General features: G+C 40.7%; 1 protein-coding gene across 1 annotated transcript in view; it reads left to right on the forward strand.

The window, feature by feature from the left end:
* Window positions 1-2746: 2746 nt before the first annotated feature.
* The window catches only part of ZFYVE16 (zinc finger FYVE-type containing 16), a 44579-nt gene continuing 19994 nt past the window's right edge, over window positions 2747-27331 (forward strand). The window contains exons 1-4 of the mRNA XM_063453723.1: window positions 2747-2842; window positions 15926-16030; window positions 21268-23414; window positions 24132-24228. Coding sequence (XP_063309793.1) covers window positions 15961-16030; window positions 21268-23414; window positions 24132-24228 — 2314 coding nt within the window. The 5' untranslated portion in view covers window positions 2747-2842; window positions 15926-15960. The remainder of the gene's footprint in view (window positions 2843-15925; window positions 16031-21267; window positions 23415-24131; window positions 24229-27331) is intronic.

A 27331-nucleotide genomic window follows, 5' to 3' on the forward strand; every position in this document is an offset into this window, starting at 1 on the left:
TTAAACATGCAATGGACGACAATGATTAGTACTTATATACAGTGTCAGTAAATATACAGGGTTATGGTACCGTGCACTATAATACAGCAACACACTATTAACACTCTCGCTAGACGGCTGAGCTCGCGCTATCTAACAAGATATACACTTTACTAAACAATCTTTATCACATTTACAATTCCCAACTAAACTATTGGCCAGTACCTTGATGGACTACCTAAAAACAATCTACATACGTTTTGGTTAGCCACACTGCCCAAGCACCACATATAGCGAGCTAGAGGACCGAATTTACACAGACGCCTCTTAGTCGATAACTATCAAAAGTCTAGTGGGTTCCAAATTTACACGCCTTCCCACTTAGCCCAGATAGGATGAGAGCTAGCGAACCGAATTTACACAGACGCCGCTTAGTCTCCCGGTCCCTCCGACCTAGCGAACAAAATATACACCCTAGAACGCTAGTCTAGACAAGACACCGGTGTCCGGCTAGGGCTATTTACACCAGAGCCCCGCCTGACTAACAAAATCAAACGGTCTGACTAAAGAGCGTTCGATCGAGCGGTGCGCCTTCGCTCCTTCCCTCCGACAGAGGGGGCAGATACACAGATTTAAACCCCTTTGGGCCTACCGCACAATCGGTATACCCCTAGTGGGTTCTGCCGTCTAAAACAGCAGTTGTCTTACCTCCTCGTTCCTGAACCTGAGTTCACACTCATCGACGGGGACACCCCAGCACTTCTTACGTAGAGGCCGATGATCTCCTGGACAACGGACCAGTGGCGCCGAGACGAAGGGAGGTCCACGCAGAAGTTCAGGGGTGCAGCCGTAGAGAACGTGGGCAAAGATAGACCGTCTCACGCCTCTGCCTCTCAGCTACCGTTGAACGATGAGCTTCCCGGCCAATGCACCAAATGATACCGGAGAAACTGACGGAAGCAAAGCACAGAGAGATGGACACAGGTTTCTTCAGGAAGGAAGAGATTCTTTATTGGATCACCGATCGGGACTCAGAGGGACTAATGTCACCAAAATACAGCAAGTTCTGAGCCCCGGACTATAGTGCAGGCTCCTTATATAGGCACCTAACTCCTCCCATATTAAGCTCCACCCGCACATTCTCTTAACCAATCAACACAAATAAGAATTAACTTCCTGTTTGACCGCATGGCTTGTCCAGCACAATGGAGGAGGGGGAATACTACATCCTGTATTCTTGCACATGCTCCGTACACTACTGATCGTATCTTGCCTCGTGCAACCAACTGATCGATACGTCAGCATATGCACGTACACATGCCACGTGGTAATCTCGGCCTACTAAATTTATTTTTACTGAGATTCCACCACAATAGGGAATCCCCAAAAATACATCAGGATGAAATCATAGAAAAAAATGCACATTTACTGACGTCAAAAATGAAAATACATATGGCAGTACATACTGCTTCAGTATGCCATATGTATTTTCATTTTTTACTTCAATAAATGTGCTTTTTTTTCCTATGATTTCTTCCTGATGTATTTTTGGGGATTCCTATAAGTGAGGATCAAAAAACCTTTCCTACTATAATGTGTTTAGACATCAATCTGTCTAAATAAAGTTAATTATTTTTGTTCTAAATTACATTTTAGTTGCGTAAATTATTTGTAAGTCACCTACAATTTCTCAAAACAGCACGACTTGGCCGCTCAGAACCCTAAAATGAAAGTGTCCCTCTTTGTCCGTTTAAAAATGTTGAGAGGTCAGCCAAATTTAGAGAACTATTTAAAAAAAAAAAAAAAGAGACATGAAACAGAATAGCTTTTTGGTTAAAAAAAAAAAAAAAAGTAATGGAAAGATTAATAAATCCATTCCATTGCAGGATATAATGGTGCGCATGCCCTGTTAGAGAGTAGAAGAGGCAATAGACAAGCTTTGAAAAAAAATTCCGAAATATGCTGAAACCTGTCTGTGATAAATCTGTCCCTGTCTCTCCACCTGATCTGTGCCTTGCCTGTGCCAGGACTGAACTAGATTTCTATATACAGGTGGTGGAACTGCACTCAGCCTTTTGCTCTGGAATCCTAGGGTGCTCGTGGATCAGTCCCAGTACCAAAGAGACCAAATATATAGTATAATTGTAGAAAGTAATCCAGGCACTCCAAATGTTCAGAAAGATAGGCAATTTTATTGAACCCAAGAACCAAAAAACAACGTTTCGACCCCTTAGGGCCTTTATCAAGGGCTTGACCAAAGGCCCTAAGGGGTCGCAACGTTGTTTTTTGGTTCTTGGGTTCAATAAAATTGCCTTTCTGAACATTTAGAGTGCCTGGATTACTTTCTACAATTAGGACTGAACTGGACTGTGATATAAATTGCATTCAAAATAAACTGGAGCATCATATGGAAAAATATATATTTTTTTATAACAGGCTGATACAAAGTGATTTTGAATGTTTTTATTTAATGGTGTTATTTCCATAAATCATGTGAAACCACTAAAGACTGAGACAGTCTCCATCCATAACCAACTGACAGCAGCCAATCAGCAGCCCAGGGTATGGGCAGCACGTGACAAAAACAAGTGACGTCAAACTGCTGCTGTGGGCATGCGCAGTACGTACGATCGCATTGACAACACCGCCAGTGCGCAGGCGACGTCACGTGATCGGACTAGCGGCGCGTCCCCTCCCGACCTGGGTATTTTTTCCCAGCGCTGCGGCTCCCGTGCGCGCGCTGGGCGCCCTGGACTGTCACGTGACGCGGACGCCTGGCTCTTGTCACGTGCCGTGGAGGCGGAGCTAGCCGAGGAAGAAGGAGAGAGGGGAGCAGGGAGAGGAGGCCGGGGTGACCCATGAGGTGAGGGAGACTGGGGGTGCATGCTGGCACTGGTCCAGGTGTCAGTGTGGGGTGCAAGGGTGTAATGTCATAATGGCCATAGCAGCCAGACTGGAGAACTATAACTCCCATGATGCTCTGCTCCAGGCTGTCAAGGCATCATTGGAGTAGTAGTCCTAAAACTGCTGGTGGTTCAACCTTTGGCATCCCTGATCAGGATCAGCCTGGCCCTTTATTAGTATGTCTCCTATAATGTGTATGTATTGTATAAATATACCATGACACTGGGTGTATAAGGGGTTAACATTATACACACACACACACACACACACACACGTATTATATATACACATTGTACACACATATCTGTATAATTGTATTATATATACATTGTACATATATCTGTATAGTTGTGAGATATATATATATATATATATATATATATATATCTGTATAATTGTAATATATATATATATATATGTATATGTGTTTATATATATACACACACACACACACACACACACACACACACACACACACACACATCTGTATCATTATAATTTCTTAACATCTTATTAACGTGCACTATATTCTCTCTTTAACCCTTTATCTGCTGGCAGTTCCAGTCCTAAAATATATGCACCACATTTCTTTAAAAATCACAAAATAATACAATCAAATTCTTGATTGTTAATACATTGTTGGTCTGGCCCCTGTGAACTATTACCACTTACTTATAATTTACATTTTAGTGTTAAGATACGTTCATGTGCACACACTGGGACATGACTTAGAGATGTCATAGAAGTCACAGGCATTGCAGGGGTTAATAGGAAAAGGGCTTAATAGTTAACTTCTAATTTAGAGTGTTAATAGGTGCTCTAACATCAGTTCATTTTCAATGTTGGTTAAGAAGTTTGCAACTTTGTTTTTAGAAACGTTTGGTGGAAATAATCAACAGTGGTTGGAATTTAAATAGCTTGATCCTGTCATAGGGAATAAAATACAGTAAAATAATAAATTCTATATATTTCTATATTTTCAATGTTTATTTTAATCAAATTATATTCATGAGAAGTTTTAAAGACTCACATTTGAGTAAAAGCACATCTTGTGCTGGAATATTCAGTTATTGCAGGTATGTGTAGATATGTGCTGTAAGGTATATGGTCAGATGTTAATGAAAACGAACTGGTCCTATTTGGAAGGTTGTGATTAGTTATGGTGTATAGAGACCTCAGATAATCTTCAGCTGTCCTATTTAACGCTTACTTTATAGCATCAATGGTGAATTGTGTTAGATTCTTAACTTACACTGATCATCCACAACATTAAATATACTGACAGGTAAAGTAAATAATATTGATGATATCATCACAATAGCACCTATCTCGGAGTTGGGATGTATTGGGCAGCAAGTGAACAGTCAATTCTTGACTTGCATATGTTGGAAGCAGGAAAAATAGACAAGCAAAAAGATCTGAGTGACCTAACCCTACAGTGTTCCTTTGCCTCTGCTCCCACACTCCCCCAGCCATGAAGGGGTTAAAAAACAACAACCCCAAAACCACTTGCTTGATTCCAGCGTCAAGGTCTCTCTGCGCTTGATCAGGCTCCTTTGATTTCATCACTAGGAATCCAGTGCACATGCACGGCGAGCTCCTAACGCGTTGGGTCTTCCCCATGGGAAAGTATTGACACAATGCTTTCTTATGCGGTTTTGCAGGACTCTGGATGTCCAGCGTCATTTCACAGAGTTAAACTCTTGGGAAACATCATGTAGTGCCTCTAGTGGCTGTATGGAAGTTAGCCACCAGAGGTAGTCTTAACCCTGCAATGCAGGGTTAAGGGAACAGGGGCACTTCACCCAGACTACTATGAGTTGAAGTGGTCTTGGTGTCTAGTGTCACTTTAATGCAGTTTGCCGTTTAGCTGCATACCAGTCGGGGTTCACATGTTGTCCCCTGTCCACTGCCAAAAAGGTTGCAAGCATCAGAAATGGACCATGGAGTAGTGGAAGAAGTGTGCATTTATCTGGGGAAGAGATGGCATCAGGATGCACTATTGGAAGAAGGCAGGCTGGCAAAGGCAGTGTTATGCTCTGGGCAATGTTCTGCCGGGAAATTTTGGGTCCTGGCATCCGTGTGGATGTTAATTTGACCTGTACCACCTACCAAAAGACTGTTGCAGACCACGTAAATGCCTTTATGGCAATGGTGTTCCCTGATGGCCTTTTTCAGCAGGACAATGCACCATGCCACACTGCAAAACTGTTCAGGAATGGTTTGAGGAACATGACAAAGATTTCAAGGTGTTGCCTTGGACTCCAAATTTCCCAGATCGCTATCCTATTGAGCATTTGTGGGGTGCGCTGGAACAACAAATCCATGAAGGATTTACAGGGTCTGCTGCTTTTTGGTGCCAGATCACACCACATGTTTAGAAGTCTTATGGAATCTATATCTCGACACATAGTGGTTTTGGCTGCACTAGGGGCACCTAACGATATTAGGCAGTTGGTTTTAAAATGGCATTGTCGCTGTCTGGGCACTTTGCTGAATTTGCAATATCCTCCGATGGTGACATCGCCGCTGGGGAGGAGGGTGAGGGGCAGGTAAAAGTAATACTAACTTACCTGTTAAGACTGCCTCTAGTGACTGTCAGTCAACTTTGTATTCCAAGCACTTTAGTATCCCTTTAATTGAACTCACTTTACTGAGGAAATTCATGAATACTTCTTAAAGGAATATTGTCATCAAAATCCCCTGAGAGAAAATGCCTCGGGCAGAACCAATACACAATTTTGAGAAGCAACAAATGATTGCAAAATAGTACATGCTGGATCAGAGAGCAGACGATCCAACCATAGGTGCATAAAGAAAGCTATCAGAAAGAAAGAGAGGTAAATGGTATATTCAAAAATGTCAGTATAAATCAATAAATAGAATCATGAACATAGAGATTATATTAACGTGATAAATCAAGTTATTGGCTGCGTTCCTTTAAAATTTAAACCAACCTACCAAGTAAGTTCCAGTTGGTATCTCAGATATTTGTGAATTAATTCTCCATAATGCTCAACCAGTCAAAGATGCACTTAAAAAATATAAATCACGTGGTGTTTGCTATTGCTATCTGTGATCTGCATCCTGATGTACAGATCTTGTGCTATTACACAAGATACAAAATTACTCCCATCTACCTAAAGTGTTGTGTGTTATGTGTAAACATTGAACAGTGTTGCAGCATGACTCGAATTTCAAATCTATGCTACAAGACAGGACTAACGTTATTTACCATGGCCAACCTCCGTCTGCAGAGTAACCTCTGAGGATGAACAAGCCAGCAATGTGCAGCTACCTTATCCCCTAAAGACTCGCACACCGTTACAGTGTCTAGCATGGGGGTTCGGCAACCTATGGCATACGGAGTACACTGACATGGAATTCAGGCTACCAAACCAAAATGGCCCTACCTGGGCAATCAGATCCCAGAACACCCTTCTACCACTTGTTCCTATCCTTTTATCTGGCAGATCTTAGCACATGAAAGCCTTGCCACAGTTACTACAACCCACAAGCCGCCACGGACACAACACCACAGAAACAACAGCTTACACACAACTCCAAATTACATCTATTTCTATAGCACAAACGTATTCTATAGCGCTGTACTATAGGTGAAACAAGACAAACAATTATAACAAAACACTTTGGTCATATGGAAACCGTAGTTGAAACGGGCCCTATCCAGATGAGAATCGCACACATATATCCATGAAACACATTACCACAAACTGCACACACAGCCTACAAAGCAACTCCATATGTAACACAATACCGCAGCATACAGACACTGAAAAAAGTAATAAATTAGAGTCCACACGCCATCGCACTTCAAACTATTACTATACACTACCTAAAGATTGACTATCTTCCTACATTGGGGGTGAGCTTTAATGTTTGGAACCTTAAATTAACACTCCAAGCATCATAGCCACTACATACCATTGTAGTAGTTCTGGTGCCAGACAAGAAGTGCACTGGTACCATAACCGGATAAGCAGCCAAGCACTTTGAGAACTGTTCCTCAATATCCCTGCGGTCAGTCGGACGCCTCCTCCCAGGGCGCCTTTCAGGAATTTGTAAGCTCCGCTGAGCTAAGCCTAGCTGTGCAGAATTGCTTCATTGGATGAGAGTGTTAAAGGAGCTTAGTGCACGGGGCGTCCGGGGGCACTGCAGAATAGTTTGGCAGAATTGTGCAGTTCTGCTAATAGGTAATGGACACTATTCCAAATGATACATGCAAAATTTAAAATGGTTTGCAGTGTGTACTGTGTTTGCGTAAACATTCTTTCTCTCGAAAAAAGGTCATATTTGGAAAGCAAAGATAAGTCAGTGGTTACATATTAACAATTTAATTTGGGAAACAAAATGTAACACATTGACTCTAGAATTAAATTAGGATTCTAAAACATATTTGTGCGTGAATGGTATTTTATATTCGCATGAAGGGTTGGTGTGTTTGCACCTCTTTCTTACACTCCCTGTCTCTAGCCCATTTCTTGATGATCTCAATAATCCCCTTCCTATGCAATGCCAGTGCAGTGCCCTCCCTATATCATTAGCCCACCTTTTCTCCATGCTACAGGGCCCACACCTTTCCCGTCTATATATGTGTCCTAAACCAGTTTACTTACATTGTTAGTGGAGAAGACCTCATCCCTATAATCTAGTACAGGGGTAGGCAACCTACGGCACTAGTGCCATGCACGGCACTCGAGGTGTCTTTGCACGGCACTCAAGGCTGCTAGAGCCAAACAGGCTCTGACCTATCAGATATCTGCTAATCCGAAAAGGTAGTGAAGGACAATCCTCAATTTATGCATTGCAGCACGTAGAGGAAGTAATCTCAGATCACTTCCTCCCAGCACTTCTGAATAGGAATCCACACTGTAGTAGAGCAGCTCGCAGTTGCTGTTGCAGCTCCTATCCTTGACATTCCCGTGGCCGGCCTAGTCCCCACTGGAAGCCACCCACACTGCTAGATATACACAGAAATGCAGAATAACCCTCCCCTCATACAAATAATACGGACAGCCCACAAACGAAACACCACTAACAATCCATATACATGCACACAACCCCACATGCAATACCCCAAACAGCCCCCACACACTACCAAACACACACTGTGACATATCCATCCACACACATACACAATTCCACAAGCAGCCCCCATACACAGCCCACATTCATATGTATCATACACAATACCATAAACTACTCATAAACATATACAATATAATAGCTCGTATACGCAGGGCCGTCTTTAACGCGGGGCAAACTGGCCAGCTGCACCGTGAGCCCTGCTGGCCTCAACTATTTCTTACCCTCTGGCCGGTAATCCGCACACTAAGGAGGCCCACCGCGTTGCCCATGCACAAAGGACCACCTGGTGGGCTTCTGTCAGCAGGGGCCCCGTCGCACGCTGAGGCGCTTTAACAGCGCGAGCGGGCCCCTTGCTTTTCGGCAGCAGGCTGGGAGGAAGTGACGACCGCGCATCATTTCCTCCCACAAAGAGAAAGAAGAGTAGGCTGATTGGAGGGGGGCTGGCCAAGAGCTCTAGACTCGAACTCCCAACACCTTCAGCCACCAGCAGGAAAGGTAGGAAACTGGAGGGGGGGTTTTAAAGTGTATGTCTGTGTCAGTATGTCTGTCAGTGTGTGTGTGTGTTAGTATGTCTGTGTGTGTGTGTCATCTGTGTGTGTCAGTATGTCTTTGTGTGTCAGTATATCTGTGTGTCAGTATGTGTCAGTATATCTGTGTGTCAGTATGTGTCAGTATGTCTTTGTGTGTGTCAGTATGTCTGTGTGTGTCAGTATGTCTGTGTGTGTGTCAGTATGTTTGTATGCCAGCATGTCTGTGTATGTATCTGTGTGTGTGTGCGCATTTCAGTGTGTATAGATCTGTGTGTGTGTGTGTGTGTGTATGTGCATACATCTCAGCATTCACACACTAACACTACACACAAATACACCCCTGCATTCAAATTTCAACACTACGTACAAACACATGTCTGTGTTACACACCAAAATTATATGTAAATACACCCCTGCATTCAAAAACCAACACTACACAAATACATGCTTGCAATCACGCCAACACCACATACAAACATATTCCATACAAAAACCTGTTTACATTCAAACACACAAAAACTGCTTAGTGCTAAATACAGACCTGCAAACATGGGTAAATGGTAGAGCCCCAACTGTCAATGCATTTTTGGAGTTGCACGACAGATGGAGATCTACCATTTAATCACCCGTGCAACAGGGAGACCCCCAAAAATTCTTGCACCTCTCTACTTTAGGTCCGCCACTGTGTTGAGATGGAGGACGTGATTGCATGCCTGAGGAGGGGGGACAGGGTCCAGGGGGCCCCAAGCAAATGCTTTGCCCAGGGTCCAGTCACTATTAAAGACGACCCTGCTTATACGCATAATACAACGATACAAAGCAATTACAGTAAAAATAACACAAGCAGAATACGGCAGCATACACACCTCAATTAAAAAAAAAAAAAAAATAGGACCGGCACGCTATGGGACATCACAATCCTGTATCGGCACAGTGCTGCTAAAAGGTTGCCTACCCCTGATCTAGTATTTTGAGACCGCTATATATCAGTTCTGTAAAGCACAGCTGCCCCCACTGTATTCATACAGGACGCTGGCATGTGATGTCACACATCATTATTGTGCAAGCCACACTTTTTAGAAGAAGCTGATCCATGTATCTGCACAAGTGCCCTCAATCACGCTGTCAGATGCTCTGATCATGTGATATGTGGCTGCAGATACAGTATTTGATGGGGTGAGTGGAAATTGTCTTATGTATAGAGAAGGAATAAGTATAAAAAAAATAAAAATACTAAAAAATTCAATTCTTGCTACAAAATGTTGTCACGGAGAGTATCCGCTGATACTGGTGGGATGTGAGGTGCATAGTATGGACATTTCATACTGATATTAGTCTTGGTATTCCAAGCTTGGCTTCTTATATATGACATCTGATAAGATTATGTATAAAATTGCGTATATCCGTAGCTGCATTGGTGAGATGTCCTTGTACAGCTCAGGAAATGGTTAGAAGAGACTTGTGATTTGTTAAAGTAAAGCTGTCATCGTTTTTATTATTTTTGAAAATAAAGGTTTATCTGCATTATTTTAATGTGTGCATTATTTTGTAATTTTAGTGCATCTCCTAGATGGCTTATTATCCTTACTCTGTGGGGACACTCATCTGCAGTCTGTTTTGGTCAGAAGCACCATTTATCTGCTAATGCCATACACGATCTGATGCTCTGAAACCATCCCAGCATGTATTTTAATATGGCCCTATGTTTGCTCATAATTGTAGGATTTGTGAATGAACACTGGCTTTTGATTGTGATTTTGGTTGGATAAACTGAGCTTCCAACCAGAGAAGACCAAAAATAGCTACTCTTCATAAAGCAGGGGTAAATCAAGAACTGCACAAGAAGCAACCTCTAGGACAGGGTAGGCAAATTTCAGCACTCCAGATGTTGTGGACTACATCCCCCACAATGCTCTTACACCCATAATGCTGACAAAGCATCATGGGAGGTGGAGTCCAAAACTTCTAGAGTGCCACTAATGTTCTTTTTCCTTGAAGGGACACTATAGTCACCAGAACCAATATAGCTTATTGGATTTGTTCTGGTGAGTAGAATCATTACCTTCAGGCTTTTTGCTGTAAACACGGTCTTTTTACCTAGTGATAACTTAATTGCCCACTCCTTAGATGCCTGTTAGAGATCCTTCCTGGGTCATGGCTGCCTAAAATGCATCCAAACATTCAGTATCTCCTCCCTCTGCATGCAGACACTGAACTTTCCTCATAGAGATTCATTGATTCAATTCATCTCTATGAGGAGATGCTGATTGGCCAGGGCTGTGTTTGAATTGTGCTTGCTCTGCCCCGATCTGCCTCTTTGTCAGTCTCAGCCAATTCTATGGGGAAACATTGTGATTGCATCAGGCTACAACTTCTGCTGATGTCAGCAGTCTGCTTGTTTGTCTGAGGCAAACAGCATGCAGATCTACAGCTTCAGGCTTGAATACAGTAAGAGTTTGCTATATTTATAGAGGCATGAGGGGCCCAGGGGGACTAGATGGTGGTTTTAACACTATATAGGGTCAGGAATACATGTTTGTGTTCCTGACCCTATAGTGATCCTTTTAAGATTAGAGGCAGTGCAATGTTAGGGATATCACCTTATCTTGCAGCAAAATAGCCAGGGTTGCATGAATTGTATTTTTAAAAGATAAAGTCCCTCCTCATCCTCCACCTCTTTGCCATAAAGGACCCTTTTTCATGGCATCCTGCAACCCACTTGAAACTACAATAGGCAGAGTTGTCTTCTTGCCTAACTTTACAATTGGCACGTTGACTTTCAGAAGTTCTTCCAATTTTTTGTTGACTTCTTCCTTTATAGAAAATATAGTTTTACAGTGTTTTGTAAATAAAAGCCTTCTTGAAAAGATATCTCCACTCTCTAAGCATTATATCTTTTAAGAATAGGGTGGAACAAGAAGTATCTCATTTTCTTATGTTTGCTAAGGTCTGGATTATCTTCCAAACACATGGAAACTAGTTTAATGAGAGATAATTAATTGGGGAAATGCAAAATCCTTCTCAGATGAAGCATCAAAATCTTCAGAAGAACTACTACTTGAGGAATCGGTACTTGTGTCTAAAGACACTTCTATTTATGCTTCTTAAGTCCCATTTAGGGGTTAATGATGACTGAGCTGCTTGAATATCTGTTTCCCTTATCTCACCAAAAGTTTGTTGGAGACTGGACTGGAACCAAGACCGGAAAGAGGAAACCTCAGCTTTCTTAGATTCTTTCGCTGCCTCTTTCGTAGAAATATTACATTTTTTTTATACATATTGGGCATAGACTGCAGGATGCACAGATAAGGTGGCTGGACTTGAACAGACATTTTGCTTTCTCTACAGGTTTCAGGACTAGGCATAATTAATAAAAAAGAATAACACCTAACTAAACTAAGTAGGTGGCAAGAGGCCTAAAACAAAAGAACGTCTTTCCTTGTTAGGCCTCACAGTGTGCTGGAGGGTTGGTGAGAGCACACCTACAATAGAGCTGAAACGGGGGTGGGGGGGAGGAGGGAGTGAATCCTACACTGGGGTGGGGGTGTTTTTTTGGCAAAGAGGTGGAGAATGGGGGGGGGGGGGGCGAGGGGGCTTAATCTTTAAAAAAAAAAAAAAAAAAAAAATTCTGCCTATTTTGGGGAGGCGGGAGGGAATATAGGTTGCCTCTGTCGTGAATTAAAATGTGCTTTGCTTTTTTGCGAGATACAATTTACTAGGAATCGACCAATATTATCGGGCTTACCATGGCAGCGCTCCAAGCGTTATTATTTACACACACTACACACACTCTGCATTCATTATAAACACACTGCATTCACTTTACACACACACTACACAAACACACTGCATTCACTTTACACACACACTACACAAACACGCTCTGCATTCATTATATACACACTAAACAGTCACACTCACTGCATCCACTACACACACACACACACTACACAAACACACTGCATTCACTTTACACACACACTACACAAACACGCTCTGCATTCATTATATACACACTAAACAGTCACACTCACTGCATCCACTACACACACACACACTACACAAACACACTGCATTCACTTTACACACACACTACACAAACACGCTCTGCATTCATTATATACACACTAAACAGTCACACTCACTGCATCCACTACACACACACTACGCAAACACTGCATTCACTAATCAAATGCTCCCACTGCATCCATTACACACACACACACACATATTATTGAAAACATAACAAATTCTGACTGGCATGTATATTTTGTGCATTTACCTTAATATAAAACAATTGGCAAAAAAATAAGTAATAAACATATTCAGTTAACAGTAGATTTGTGTAAAAATTGTTTATTTAAAAAAAAAAAAAAAAAAAAGGTAAATGTACAGAATATCGGTAAGTTATCGTCCTGAAAGTTCACAGATTATCGGTATCTGCTCTAAAACAAATCAATATCGGTCGACCCTACAGTTTACTCTGCATATCATTGCACCCTGATTAAAGGATCCCTATAGGGTCAGGAACACAAACGTATTCCTGACCCTATAGCGTTTAAACCACCATATAGGTGGCTTCCCGCTATAAAAGTTTAAAATTCACCTTATTTCCAATGCCACGTGGGTCTGCCGGTGCTGGCTTCGCCTCCTTTGTGACATCACCAAAATGGCTAAAATCGTCATGTGGTGGGGCCAAATGCTGTTTTGGCCAATCGGGACCTTCTCATGAATCAATGCATCTCTATGAGGAAAATTCGGCGTCTCCATGCAGAGCGTGGGGATGCTGAACGGCAGGGCTGCCCACTGTGCAGCCCTGAGCCAGGAAGCCCCCCCAGTGGCCATCTAAGGAGTGACCACTTGGAGGTGTCCATCGGGGCAATGTAAACACTGCATTTTATCTGAAAAGACAGTGTTTACATGAAAATGCCTGAAGGGAGCTATTATATTCACCAGAACAACTACATTAAGCTGTTGTTGTTCTGGTGACTAGTGTCCCTTTAAAGTATTCCTAATCCAATGATTCACATAAAGGAGTGCACTGGATGAACACAGTATCTGTCATCCACATACTTTACTTGCTGATGCCAGACGTCAAATTCAGTAATCAATCTATTCCAGTCTGGAGCCCCTATCTGACTGCCAACAGCAGTCGTGCTTACGATTTTAAACTGTTTCCTTTCTCCGTAACTGCACTATTTACAAGGCTGCAGAGACAGCATCTGTTCCCCAAACTCATTACATTAACCCCTTAAGGACACATGACATGTGTGACATGTCATGATTCCCTTTTATTCCAGAAGTTTGGTCCTTAAGGGGTTAAAGGACCACTATAGGCACCCAGACCACTTCAGCTCAATGAAGTGGTCTGGGTGCCAGGTCTATCTAGGATTAACCCTGCCTGCTGTAAACAGAGAGAAACTGCTATGTTTACATATGGGTTAATCCAGCCTCTAGTGGCTGTCTGACAGCCGCTAGAGGCGTTTACGCGCTTCTCACTATGATTTTCACAGTGAGAAGACGCCAGCGTCCATAGGAGAGCATTGAGAATGCTTTAATATGGACTGACTGAATGCGCACGCGATGACATCATAAGGAGGAGGAGAGTCCCCAGCGCTGAGGGAGCCTCATCAGAGAAGCGGATTACAGTAGTCAAGGCGAGAAAGGACAGTGGAATGGACCAGCACCTTAGTTGCATCTGGCGTCAAGTAGGGCTGGATGCGCGCAATGTTTTTGAAATGGAAGCAACAGGATTTGGCGATAGACTGAACATGAGGTGTGAAGGAGAGGTCGGAGTCAATAAGAACACCTAGGCAGCGAGTCTGCGTGGTGGAGCTGATGGTAGCACCGTTGACTTGGAGGTAGACAGACACAGGAGTAGCAACACTTGAGGGAGGAAAGACCAGAATTTCTGTTTTGGACAAGTTGAGCTTAAGGAAGTGGGCAGCCATCCAGTTATAAATAGCAGAGAGTCAGTCTGAGACAGTAGTCAAGAAGGATGGGGAGAGATCAGGAGAGGACAGGTAGATTTGCGTGTCATCCGCATAGAAATGATATTGGAAGCCAAAGGAGCTAATGAGTTTACCAAGGGAGGCAGTATAGATGTAGAACAGTAGGGGACCAATCACTGAACCTTGGGGGACACCAACAGAGAGGAGTTGGGGAGAAGAAGCAGATCCAGAGAAAGAAACACTGAAAGAGCGCTGGGAGAGGTAGGAGGAGCACCAGGAGAGGGCAATATCTTGTAGACCGATATTGCAGAGGATGGGAAGAAGCTGTTGATGATCAACAGTGTCAAAAGCCGCAGAAAGGTTAAGGAGAATTAGGATAGAGTAGTGACCACAAGATTTTGCAGCGAGTAGATCATTGGATACTTTGGTCAGTGCCGTTTCCACATAGTGCTTAGCGCGGAATCCAGACTGAAGCGGGTCTAGCAGATAGTTGGACTTGAGGAAGTCTGTCAATCTCGCATACACAAATCTTTCAAGGATCTTGGACGCAAAAGGCAGTAGCGCGATTGGACTGGGAGTTAGGGTCAAGGTTGGGCTTCTTTAGAATTGGGGTTACAGTTGCATGTTTGAAGGGCGATGGAAATATGCCAGAGGAGAGAGAGATTGAGAATTTTAGTGAGAGGTAGAGAAAGAGAAGAAGACAGAGTATGGATGAGATGCGAGGGAATTTGATCTAGGGAGCAGGTGGTGGCACGGGAGGACTGGAGCAGAGCAGAAACCTCTTCCGCTGTAACGGGAGTGAATGAATATAGAACAGCCGAGGGAGTGAGGTTAGGGGTAGTATTTTAAGGAGAAGACTGTAGAGATCTTGTCAATTAAGTGAGTTGCAAAGTCTGAGGCGGTCAAGTTAGTAGATAGAGGAGGAACAATAGGGTGAAGAAGAAAGTTAAATGTGTGAAATAGTCGTTTGGGTTGGTGGGAGAGTGTCGTTATGAATTGAAGTAATTTACTTTTGCAGAGGAATAAGCAAAGCTGTATGAGCGCAGCATAAATTTATACTGGAGAAAGTCAGACACGCAGTTCTGGAGCATTTTTTGGAGGTATCAAGTCAGCTTGGTGTGCCAAGGTTGTTGTTGGGGGCGCTTGCTGCGTTTAAATGTGGGAGGTGCCATGATGTCTAGTTGAGAGGAGAGGGTGGAATTGCAGAACTAGGACAGGTGAGGTTTGAGATGGGTAAAAGTAGAGTTGGAGATTATATCAACCATTCTTAACTTTCTTCATCTTTTATCCTCCTAGATTAGAAGATCCTTCTCTAGACATATAAATCAATATATATGGAATTCTGTGCAAATATAGGCCTATTTGTGAATCATTTAATATATTTTACATATGTTTGGTTTTCTGATATCATTTTATATATTTAGCTTTTTATTTTTTGTGTTTTTTCTTTAGGTGCAAAAGAAAAAGATTTGTGACTCCATTAGAAGATGGATAATTATTTTAAAGCAGCGGTTGTGGACTTGGATAAGCTTCTAGATGATTTTGAGCAGAACACAGGTAGAGTATATCTGAATTGTAATCTATTTATTGAAATATCAATGATTAAGCATGCCAGGAATCTTTTTGTAACCATGCCAAACAAAGTACTTTTTGATGTAAAACTTGAAATAAAGCATATTTCAAAATAAATGGGTGTGGGGGCAACTAAGGGGGAGGAACCTGATGCAGTCCAATATTAAAAAATAAATAAATTACCAATCTACTTTAATCATCAAAACTAAAATCTAAACAAACATCCACCCACCCTATGTGGTGTTAATGTAGAACATAGATTAAAAATAAGGTGGAATAAACTAAAGCAGGTCTAGATGCTTATAATCAAGGTTACAGCCCTGTCCCGGTATGGCAACAAAGTTGCAAATATGTCACTTTAAACATCAATAGTATCGCACTGTAACAAAATAGTGACTCCTTGAGTTATAAAAAAAAACCCATTAATGTAGACATGTCAGTAAGGCAGAATATATAAGCATCAACCTATTGTCGAATGGTCCTTTAGACCTATAAATAGACCGGTCTAGTATATGTCCATGAATAAGATCTCCCTAAATCTGATCCTCAAAAATATATACACAGAAGTCTGTAACTCATACGAACCACATCCTCCATAAAGTAGTTATATGAGCGGACCCTTCTACAAAAGACAGAAAAGGGTCCACTCTAACAAGTAACTAATCGTGACTAAACACAAATCCTCTCAACCCTGAGCAGGAGGAATATATGAAAATTTAACCACCCTCCGTGATCATCATAAAAAGGCATATAAATCGAAAGGATAGGGAGACAAGAGTAGAGGGGGGAAAAAAAAGGAGTATATACAAAGGGAGATCTGGATTCTATTGTAACAACTCCAAAGGAGATCTCCTACGTCTATATAGGATAAAGAAGTGTAGGAGGGATATAGCCGGCTCCCACATCCCCCATACTGATAACGGACCTAATCATATGTTCTACAAAATTAAAACAAAAAGTGTGCATCGGTAGCCCGACGTGTGTTTCGGCAGTACACCCGCCTTTCTCAAGGGCAAAAAAATCAGTCAAATAGGTGACCTATTTGACTGATTTTTTTATTTATTTTTTCCCTTGAGAAAGGCGGGTGTATTGCCGAAACACGCGTATACATATACTAGACCGGTCTATTTATAGGTCTAACGGACCATTCGACAATAGGTTGATGCTTATATATTCTGCCTTACTGACATGTCTACATTAATGGGGTTTTTATAACTCAAGGAGTCACTATTTTGTTACAGTGCGATACTATTGATGTTTAAAGTTACATATTTGCAACTTTGTTGCCATACTGGGACAGGGCTGTAACCTTGATTATAAGCATCTAGACCGGCTGTAGTTTATTCTACCTTATTTTTTAATCTATGTTCTACATGAACACCACATAGGGTGGGTGGATGTTTGTTTAGATTTTAGTTTTGATGATTAATAAAGTTTTTGTTTTTCTGCAAGTCTTTTTATATTGACTTATAATTTATAGGAGGTCTCAGTATTGAGGAGACGGCTTTTCTCTAGCTAGGGAGCCTGCCTTCCTCTTTACTTTCTTTTTCTCTGTGCATATTTATTAGGGTTAAGCCCTTTCTGATCTCCGTAACCCTCTCTATACTCCCTGTCTAGGATTGTCTCCACCAGGCTGTATATATATCTTTCAGTTTATACTAATCTAGATGAGCAGCAAAAAGGGATTCACTAAAGTGTGAATTGTCTGGAATTCAAATTGGACTTCACATTTTAGGCTAACAGCGATTTAAATCGGAAATGTCAGCAGTTTTTCAGTTAGGCTGTTTTGGCCTGAAATTTGAAAATCACTTTGAATTTTCACATTTTAAGTGAATAATCTTATAAGATTGCAATTGTTAGAAAATAAAATGGGAAAAGGTGGCACAACATGAAAAGAGATCCTTCACTCAAGTCCAGTTGGCAGATAATAAGAAATCGTCAAGCTGTCTGAAGCCGCAGAAATGAATTCATGGCACTCTGAATAGGAATTGCTAATTCAAAGCTTTTTTTCGAGTCTGTAAAAGGTAAGCTTTATTTAAACATGAAGCAACAAAAGCACTATATTGGTCTTGAGTCAAGACGCCATGTAACTTGTTTTGTCCACATTCCAATGGACTCCAACATATACCAGTCTATTATTAAAGGAGCTCTCTTATGTTAGACATACAAACATCCCCACTCTGTGCAGCCTGAAATAAAGATTACCTTTCATCCCATATTGTCCTGGTCTAGCCATGGCTAGAACTCTAACCCTGTGTTTCTTCATAAGGAAGCATCGGGGGACCAACTGTGCCATCGCCATGCTTGTCCAACGAGCATCTTCTTATAGAGTTGCATTCAACCTCTTCATGCAGAGCATGCAGGCACTAAATGTAAGTCCTGCAAGGATTGCAGGAATTCTAATAGCAAGCACCTGTAATGACTGTCCTTGAGGACAAATGTAAACACTACCTGTTCACGAAAGTGGGAATGTTTACAAATGAGAGAATGTAGGGATTATCTCTTTGCCCCAAAACGACGTCAATCTGTAGTTTTTCTGACCATTTGGAACCTAGCCTAACTTAAGCACCAGACCGTTTTAGTGATCAATGAAACTATTGAGCTTTGCTTTATTTCACAAGAATGAAACTGTACCTGACTTGCAATTCCTCCAGACAACGGCAGGTATTTCATTCCTGCTGTCAATGTCAAAATGGACCAGTTGCTGCTTGACTGTTTTGGTGTTTGCAATTCTCTTAACAAGGCCCATCAGTTTTGAGGTTCAATGATTAGTTCTTTACTAAAATGTGAATGGCCAGCAATTCAAATTTGAATTTCTGATTTTATGCCAAAAGGGCAAATGTTTTTCTCATTTGATTTGAAATTAAAAATCAACATTGAATTTACAATTTAACAAATAACACTGTGTAGTGTATGTATATATGTGTGTGTATGTATGTGTGTATATATATATATATATATATATATATATATATATATTGGTATTATGGAAGAACCTCTAGAGTTAAATTCTTAATTATTGGTTAGTGTGTGGGTTTTTTTTTTTTTTAAATTTATTTTTCCCCCCTCTAAAATCTATATGTCCAAGGGACTAAAGTGGTAGCCCAATCTACTTGTTCCCACACAAAATAATTTCAAATTAGAAAGTTATTAATTCAGAATGGAAACAACTGAGATAGCTGATCTGGAAAAATTCTCCAACTCGGCTATAGTCCCAACTGGCTATTTTTTGCCTCCTTTTTGCTATTCGGATTTAATTTGTGAAAATTTTAAATTTTGTGTTTTGCCCTTTGTTCTCCCCATAGTGTGTGGTGTCTGACTAGGCGTTGTGTATTATGCCTGTTGGTTGAATGTAATTTGTGTGTGTGTGTGTGTGTGTGTGTGTGTGAGATCTGTGCTGGCTGTATGTAATGTGTGTTGTGTGGGCTGGCTGTATTTAATTTGTGTGGTGCTCTGCACCTCCTCCTGCTGCTTGGCATTTCCAGTGGATCGTCTTAGATATGTGAGTTTGAGACTGTAGCCGGCAGGATTCCCAGCATGCACTCTAAGGTCTGCACCCGGCCCTCTACTTCATTATCAGCCAGCACAGGTAACAAAAAAACCTTGCCCAAGTCATTGGGCAATACATAGTCAGGAAATAGTTTCAAGTGGAGTATTATTTAACAAACAATCTCTTAGACATGAGGGTGTGCTGCCCTTTTAGCCAAATTGTTTCCTGCAACATAAAAGAATGTAAATGGAACGGTCTACTCCTCATAGGAGGCTGACAGTGGTTTCCCTCGCTACTGGCAACTAGACCAGCTACTATTCTGGTTTCCAGTCAACACAAACCAAGTAATATGAGCACAGAAGAGTTTTTCACCAAAGTTTTGCTGTCACTGACATACTCTCGGGGTTCCGTCCATACCCTCCACATGCAGCCTGGTTCTGAGACCCACCACTGCTCTCTGTGCTTCTACAAGGCTTCTGGGTTAAAGGGACACTCCAGACCCCTAATGTGCTTTTTGCGTAAAGACTGTCTTCTTTTTTTCAATTTGAAAAAAATGCAGATTTCAATAGAAACTGGCACTTTTATCCATTAACCTGGTTACACACACTTGGCTTTTAAGTAGACAACTATTACTTGTCCTTTCACTTCCTACTTTGTTTAGCTCTGTGAAGTTAAACTCAAGAGGCAGCAATTGCCCAGAGCACCTGCCTTGCAAAGACTTCTCATTGTGCTGTATTGGGAAGTCTGTGACTAGACAGTCACACAACAACTGTGCAGGGTTTGAAGGGAAGGGCTTATAAAGATTGTAGACAAGCGAGTGGCAGGCTTTGTAAGCAGTTTTTAGATACACCGCCAATGGGAAAAAATATTGTTAAATATTACTTTAATTAGCCAGCAACAGGGGGTCTGTCTGAACTAGAAAGTATTTAAACCCCCCATTCACAGCAAAAGTCTGCCATTTGTAATCTGACTGATATACACACGGTCCCGACTCTGTCACAGTAGAATATTTGCGAAAAATAAGTGTGTGTGTATATACACTTATTCACTTAACAGCAACTGCAAAGCCCACAGAATGTACGTTGTTGTGGATATATATATATATATATATATATATATATATATATATATATATATATATAAAACTTTCCACGTGTCCCGCACTCGCTGCTCCCGGTCTTGTAAATGCCTCGGTGCAAACTCCGACCATAAGTATATATAGGTTCTTGTTGAAGTGCACTCACAGGACTCAATAATATTTCTAATCGTGCTGTTTATTCAAGAATCAAGTAATACAAAGAAGTGTCGACGTTTCAGTCCTTGACAGACTTTTTTCAGGCTTATGTACCAGGCAGTGAAGGAGTTAAAGCGTGAGTGCAGGGGAGTTTTTTTTAATTTTTTTATTTATGGATATATACACATACAAAATAATGGGGGTTAGTTATATTATATGACCATACATTGCATGAGCATGTCACAATGAAAATGTACCCATTTTTGGCAAGCTAATGCCTACTCTTATAAGATTAATCCACTTACTTGGAAAATCCTTCCTCTTGGGGCTCTCTGCAGTACAAGGTTAAATAGGGCCTTAAAATGAGGTACCTGCATAGGCAACAACCTTATAATTTATGCTTGTTTAGAGTGCAGCCCTCTTGGTTTCATATATTTTTATATATAGAAAGTGAAAGAATGACAATATATCTTACAATATTTTGCTTGTTACTCACAGATGAGTTGGAAACCTGCCCATCATCTTTAGCTTCTCTCAACCCAAACCCACATGTGGTCTCATCGGGTGACTTTTACCTGCAACCAGACTTTCCTGCTCCTCTGAAATTATCCAGTGACGATAACAGTCCTCAGCAGTCATGTTTGTCACTTGTTAGCTCTACGGACAAGGAGATAGATGTGACAACATTAAATCCGGAAAAAAATGTAGCTGGCCTAGATCTTCTATCTTCTGTGGATGGAGGAACATCAAATGAAGATGTGTTTAGTGCGGGGAGGACTGGTGTTCCTGTTTGTGATCTTATTAGTGACACAGGCAGCTTAATACATGTGGGAAGTAACCGTGAGTCCTTTATGCCTGATTCCTCCCATTTGGTTGAAAATGTTGTTTCTGACCTTGAGTCACTTGATGAACCTGGATTTCCCACCCTGCCAACTGTAGAACCGTACATGTCTTCAAACCTCTGTGAATTAAAGCAAGAGTGTGTAACTCTTGGAGATTCTGATTTGTTACCCGAGAATGAGTCCGTATTTACAGGTGGACATCCAGAAGATGAAGGGATAAATAGTCAAGCAGTACTGTGTCTCAATGATGAGTTCTATCAAGATAAAGAAGCTTCCATTAGTTCATCGAGCACTGATACCTTAAGCAGTTCAAATACATCAAGTACTGATGGATATGTAAGTGAGGATCTCCCATATGATACATTGAATCAAGACATTGCATGCATGGTATCAAAAGAAGGTGAAAATATTGACAAGCCATCTTCTGAACACACAGAAATGTTAGCAATGTCTTGTCCGGAATCTACTGGTGGAGCTTCTACACTGGGTATAGGTGAAGAAGGAAAAGCTGTAGATGACAGTGATTCAGATTGTTGCAAAGACGAATACTCTTTAGAAACTGAAAAGCCCTTGTGTGAAAATTTTGACACCTCAGAGAATGCAAATGAGATGACGTCAAATATTTTTACAGAATCTTCAAAATTTGAAGACGTTAAACAAACTGAATATTCCATGCCAAAGGATGATTTGACGTGCAATGCTATAGAATCTTCAGGTACTGAAGGATCTAGAATATATGTACAGGAAGTTGATAACCTGAATGAAGATAGCCACAGAATAACTTCAGCGCATGTTGAAAACTTGCCATTGACCGTAACTAGCAATGAACAAGAAAAAGATGAATTTTTGCAAGATGGATATCTGACCACTGTTGCAACTGATAATTCTGAAGTGTACCAAAATACGTCTGATTATGTAGAGACAAATCATCCAGAACATCAGGCAACACACATATTGCCTGTTGTTGAAAAGTATGTTGATTCAAGTGACCCAACCCTTAAAAATATTAATAGCACTGACTTTGAAGAAGCTATTTTGCATGATGTCATTGACCAAAATCTACTGACTGACCCAAGTGACCTGCTGTTGGCCAGCTCCTACATCAGTGATGCTGAACTTGATGCATTTCTTAGTGGAAAGACTGATGATCTTAGCAAGGATAGTACCTTGGAACCTGACTTCACAAGTAATGTTGGCAATATGGATGCTTCTGTTAGAACTTGCACTGACGTTTACAGTAAAGGTCCGTCCTCTGAGACATTCGGCACGATTGTGGCTAGCACAGAACTTCATCCTGAACACCATATTTACAGAGTAGAAGGTAACACTCTCGCGGCCCAATCACAAAGTACAGCCAGTTCAGACATGCCTCCTCATTTGTCTGAAACAGAAAGACATCTTCCAGATGCTAATGTGGTATTACCCGTAGGAGGTGCCAGACCCAAACAGCTCTTTCATCAACCATCTGAAAAGTTGGCAAACAAGGGCTCAAAGGAGGACATGGTAGAGCAACCAATCACTGATTCAAGTCCCGTAAACTTGCCATATTTGCCAGAAGCAGAGACTGCAAATAGCAATAGTTCCGGCGTTTTGAAAAAGCCAACAAATCTGACTTTAAATGACAACTCAATATTAAACATCAACAGAAAAATGGGCAGGTTGGAAGAAGAGACAAATCCAAATTCTACCCTTGGACAGTGTGAGCCTACATGGATTCCTGATTCAGAGGCTCCTAGCTGCATGTATTGCAAAGTTAAATTCACATTTACAAAACGAAGACATCATTGTCGAGCTTGTGGAAAGGTAAGTTGACTAAGCATGTTTTTTTTTTTTTTTTTTTTTGTTTGTTTTTTTTAGTCCTCTTATCACACATACAGAGTTGATAATTACTAAAGTGAGAATTACTGGAAAGTCAACATGAAATTGGAAATTACATGCAAATTTCATTGCACAGAATGTAATTTATTGTCTGAGAGTGGTCAGCCTGCAGCATCGACTGGTGGAAGCCTTAAAGCCAGCGGGACCCATTACCAGAGAAACCTGGCTGGGGTACTTATCACTTCATAACCTGTACAGCAGACTTGGCGTAACCATTTAAGGCCAAAATATCCAAACCATAAACAGAATTGACTTGGATAATTGTCTAAATTTGCTATTTTGAAATTCACTTTTAATTCCTGTAATTCTCACTCTTGTAGATAACACTGATGGTTACTAATTAATCTAAACCAACACATTTATTTAATCTGTGCTTGCCCTGTACAAATTACAGGTAAAACTTTTTTTTTTCCTCCAATTTTTAATTATTCATTATCATTCATAGTAAATAAGGGTAGTTGTATATTGGAAAAAAATACTAATTACATGACCTGCGATTCTCAAGTTGGATTGTGTCCTTGATTTTTCTAGGGTCTTAAACAAAAGTAAGAAGGAAAAGAAAAAAATTCTTATCAGCCTGTATTTTTTTAACCAAATATGTGTTTCATTGGCATTTCCCCTGTATCTTCCATTTCTGTCTAGGTTTTCTGTGCTGTGTGTTGCAGTCAGAGATGTAAATTGCAATACATGGAAAAAGAGGCAAGAGTGTGCGTGGTTTGCTATTACATTATAACAAAAGGTAGGATGCTCTCTTTCTTTCAATATATTTCATGAATACCACCATTCGTTTCTTGTTTTTATTCTGGCTTTCATAACTTTATGAGCACTCTGTCCTATTGAGTCAGTGGAGCACAACTAAATCAATGGTAAACCATCGTTCACTCTCTCAGCAATTACTGCGGCTGTCTGATGTGGCTATGGAATATGGGAATTTTCTGCCAAATGTTGCCTGTGCACTTATACTTCTTGAAAATTAAAGGGACACTCCAGACACCTGGACAACTTGTATGCATATTCAAACTTAATGTGAGATAAGTCGTATTGAGGCACTCTGAGCATCAGAGCCACTATAGCTTGTTTTAGATTGTATGGAACAAAGTCTGTGAGGGACCTCTCCCTGTTTTGAGCAATTTGTCAAAACGTGGGACTTAAACTGTGCTCACAGCAGAGTCCCACTGCTGATTGAATAATGCAGAGGCTGGCTTCCACATTGGCATTCCTTCTAGTGGGTATTTCTGACGGACTGAAAGTTGGTTGGTTAGTGGGGGTTAGCTGAAGGGTCTGATTGTAGGACTCTAGGATAACTTTTTTTTTTTTTTTTGACCCATTGCAGAGAGATGGCGCCTACAGCTTATTTATGTTACAACAAGTTCAATGAGCTGTACTGAACATGGTGCCTCTTTAAAATGCTGCTGTACCTTTTTTTTTTCCAGTTTTTGAAACAAAAGGAAAATACAATACGGTAAAACGTGCAGAATTTAGCACCAGATTCAGGTTTGATTTCCAACAGGACGTGAAATGCTTCTATAAGTAGAAGTTTTCAGATTCATGCATTGTAGTGTTGAGAGGGCTGGCACTGAAGTCAGCACCAATACTCCTGGCACTGCCTGTAGGAAATCACATGCAGTCACTATGTTACATGTTTTTGTTCTGTTGAGAACAACTATTGGCTGCCAGTTGATTTTCTGGATTCTTGTTGCTGCTAACAGAAAGAATGAAGATAGTGAAATTCTGCAGGTTGGTATTTTATTTATTTTATTATTCATATGTTTTGTTATGAATTTTCTTTGGGAATCTTAAAGAATGGGGAGTCCATTCCAGCTTGGAGTGTCCCTTTAAGCGTACACCTCACACCAGTTAGCTGATCTACAGATTTTTACATCAACCTCTTTGGCTTTTCTAATGTCGGACTATCCTGATTTAATCATTATCTTCTAATAGAGACAATTAAAGGGGCAAGTTTCACAGAAATGTTTGCATTCACATCTCAAAACATGGTGAATTCAGAATTGAAATTTGTAACCTAATGCTACCAAGCCAATCGAATCTCATTGCATCATAGAAACATTCCCAGACACAAACTGTTAGTGATCCTTGGAATGTGTCATATAGATATAGATATAGAGAGAGAGAGATTGCTATAATGCTCACAATAACAGCACCATATCCCAGTCAATTTACAACAGCATCATTTTAATAATATGTCTTGCTTTAGACCACATGGAGGTGTATTCACTTACTGATTTTCTAAGTAATCTGATTCAGTAAGGAACGGTAATGGCCCTGGTACTATACCGCTCTACAATACAGTACGACTATCAATCACTGATTATCAATGTTTTTGCCTGATGTTTTTTTTTTTTTTTTAAAACATGTTTTCCTATACACTCATTTTTAGATTTCTGTAGAACTTCCCCTTAAAGGGCACGAAACAAATCATCTGATTTTAATTGTAGTATGATTCCAATTTAATGTGATTTTAAGCTTGTATGTGTAGTATAATATTGCAGTCATAGTACTGAATTTAGCTGGTAACATCTAAGATTTCACATGGAAGCTTAATGGACTTATTCCCAGGATCCCATGTCAAACCTGTTTATCCATCAAAGCCCAATTCCACACACATTTATTAAAGAACAGCTGACATGGAAAATAATTACGCACTGAAATCTTTGTGTTTTATTTTGCATTGCTTTATGTGTATTTAAATATTTTAAATATTTTCCCTGCCTAAAAGTCTCCCCACGTTCACCTTCCATCTTTCGTCTCGTACCACTAAGTTCAGTTATATGAATGAGTCATTTGAGCAAAGAAAACTGAAAGGTGGGAAGAGGGGAGAGGCTTTCAGGAAGGCAGGGAAATTAACATATTTCAGTATACATCATTTAAATGAAATGGAACATAATAAAAATAGCACTTGAAAATTTCAATAGTTCTTTTTCTTTTTTCTTTTTCCACACCACTGTCCTTTAGACCAGGTGTGCCGGTTTGTACGCGTGGTTCCCTCCCCCACCCCCCTTTATCCTTTCCAAATGAATTGTCACAGATTGATTCTGTTTTCTTATTTCAAAATTATGAGCTTTCAAACCACCACCCAGCATTTGTAATTATGAGTCTCTTATGTGAGCAAAAACACAGGTGAATGAGGTCACCATGACACTGATTCTAAGAATACCAACGAAGTGTGACCTGCCGATAATTCAAAGCGAATTTCAAATTATAGGCCACACTGGAAGAAGTATTTAAATTCCTGGTAACTCACAATTTACTTATTAACTTACTAGTGTTGAAATGGTCCTGCAAACCGTGTCCATAGAAATCAGCCTTTACTGTAATAGTAAGCACATACAAGTTATTAATATGAACCCATAGACTCGATTCCATTGCGTCTGTGGTCTCTTTTTATTCCACTTTGCTTCCTCCTTTCCCCTTTTTTCTGTAATCGCATTAGTGGAAAAGCTACGTGTCGCTTAGTCGGTATATATTTTTTTCTTTCTCCTTCTTTTATTTTGTTCTCCTTCCTTTAGTACAGGCTTTTCAAAGGATGATGAGCCCAACTGCACTTATCCTAAATCCCAATGCCCCCTCTGTATCCTGTCCTACCATCCCTCCTCTGATGCAGGCACAGGGGGCAGATTTAATTAATTCTTCTCCACCTAGTGTTTTGGTGTCTGGCTCAGTACTTATAAAACCAAGAGCTGAAGGTAAATCCAGCGAACATTCTAAGTGGCTAGAACATACAATTTTGGAATCAAAAATGTCTGATTATTCTTGCTACTTCTGTTGTTATAAGTATGAATTTTTCCCAAGTATATCTAAAGGAACACACTTTTTTTTTTTGC

The sequence above is a fragment of the Pelobates fuscus genome, chromosome 5 (genome assembly GCF_036172605.1).
Source record: "Pelobates fuscus isolate aPelFus1 chromosome 5, aPelFus1.pri, whole genome shotgun sequence".
Lineage (NCBI taxonomy): Eukaryota > Metazoa > Chordata > Amphibia > Anura > Pelobatidae > Pelobates > Pelobates fuscus.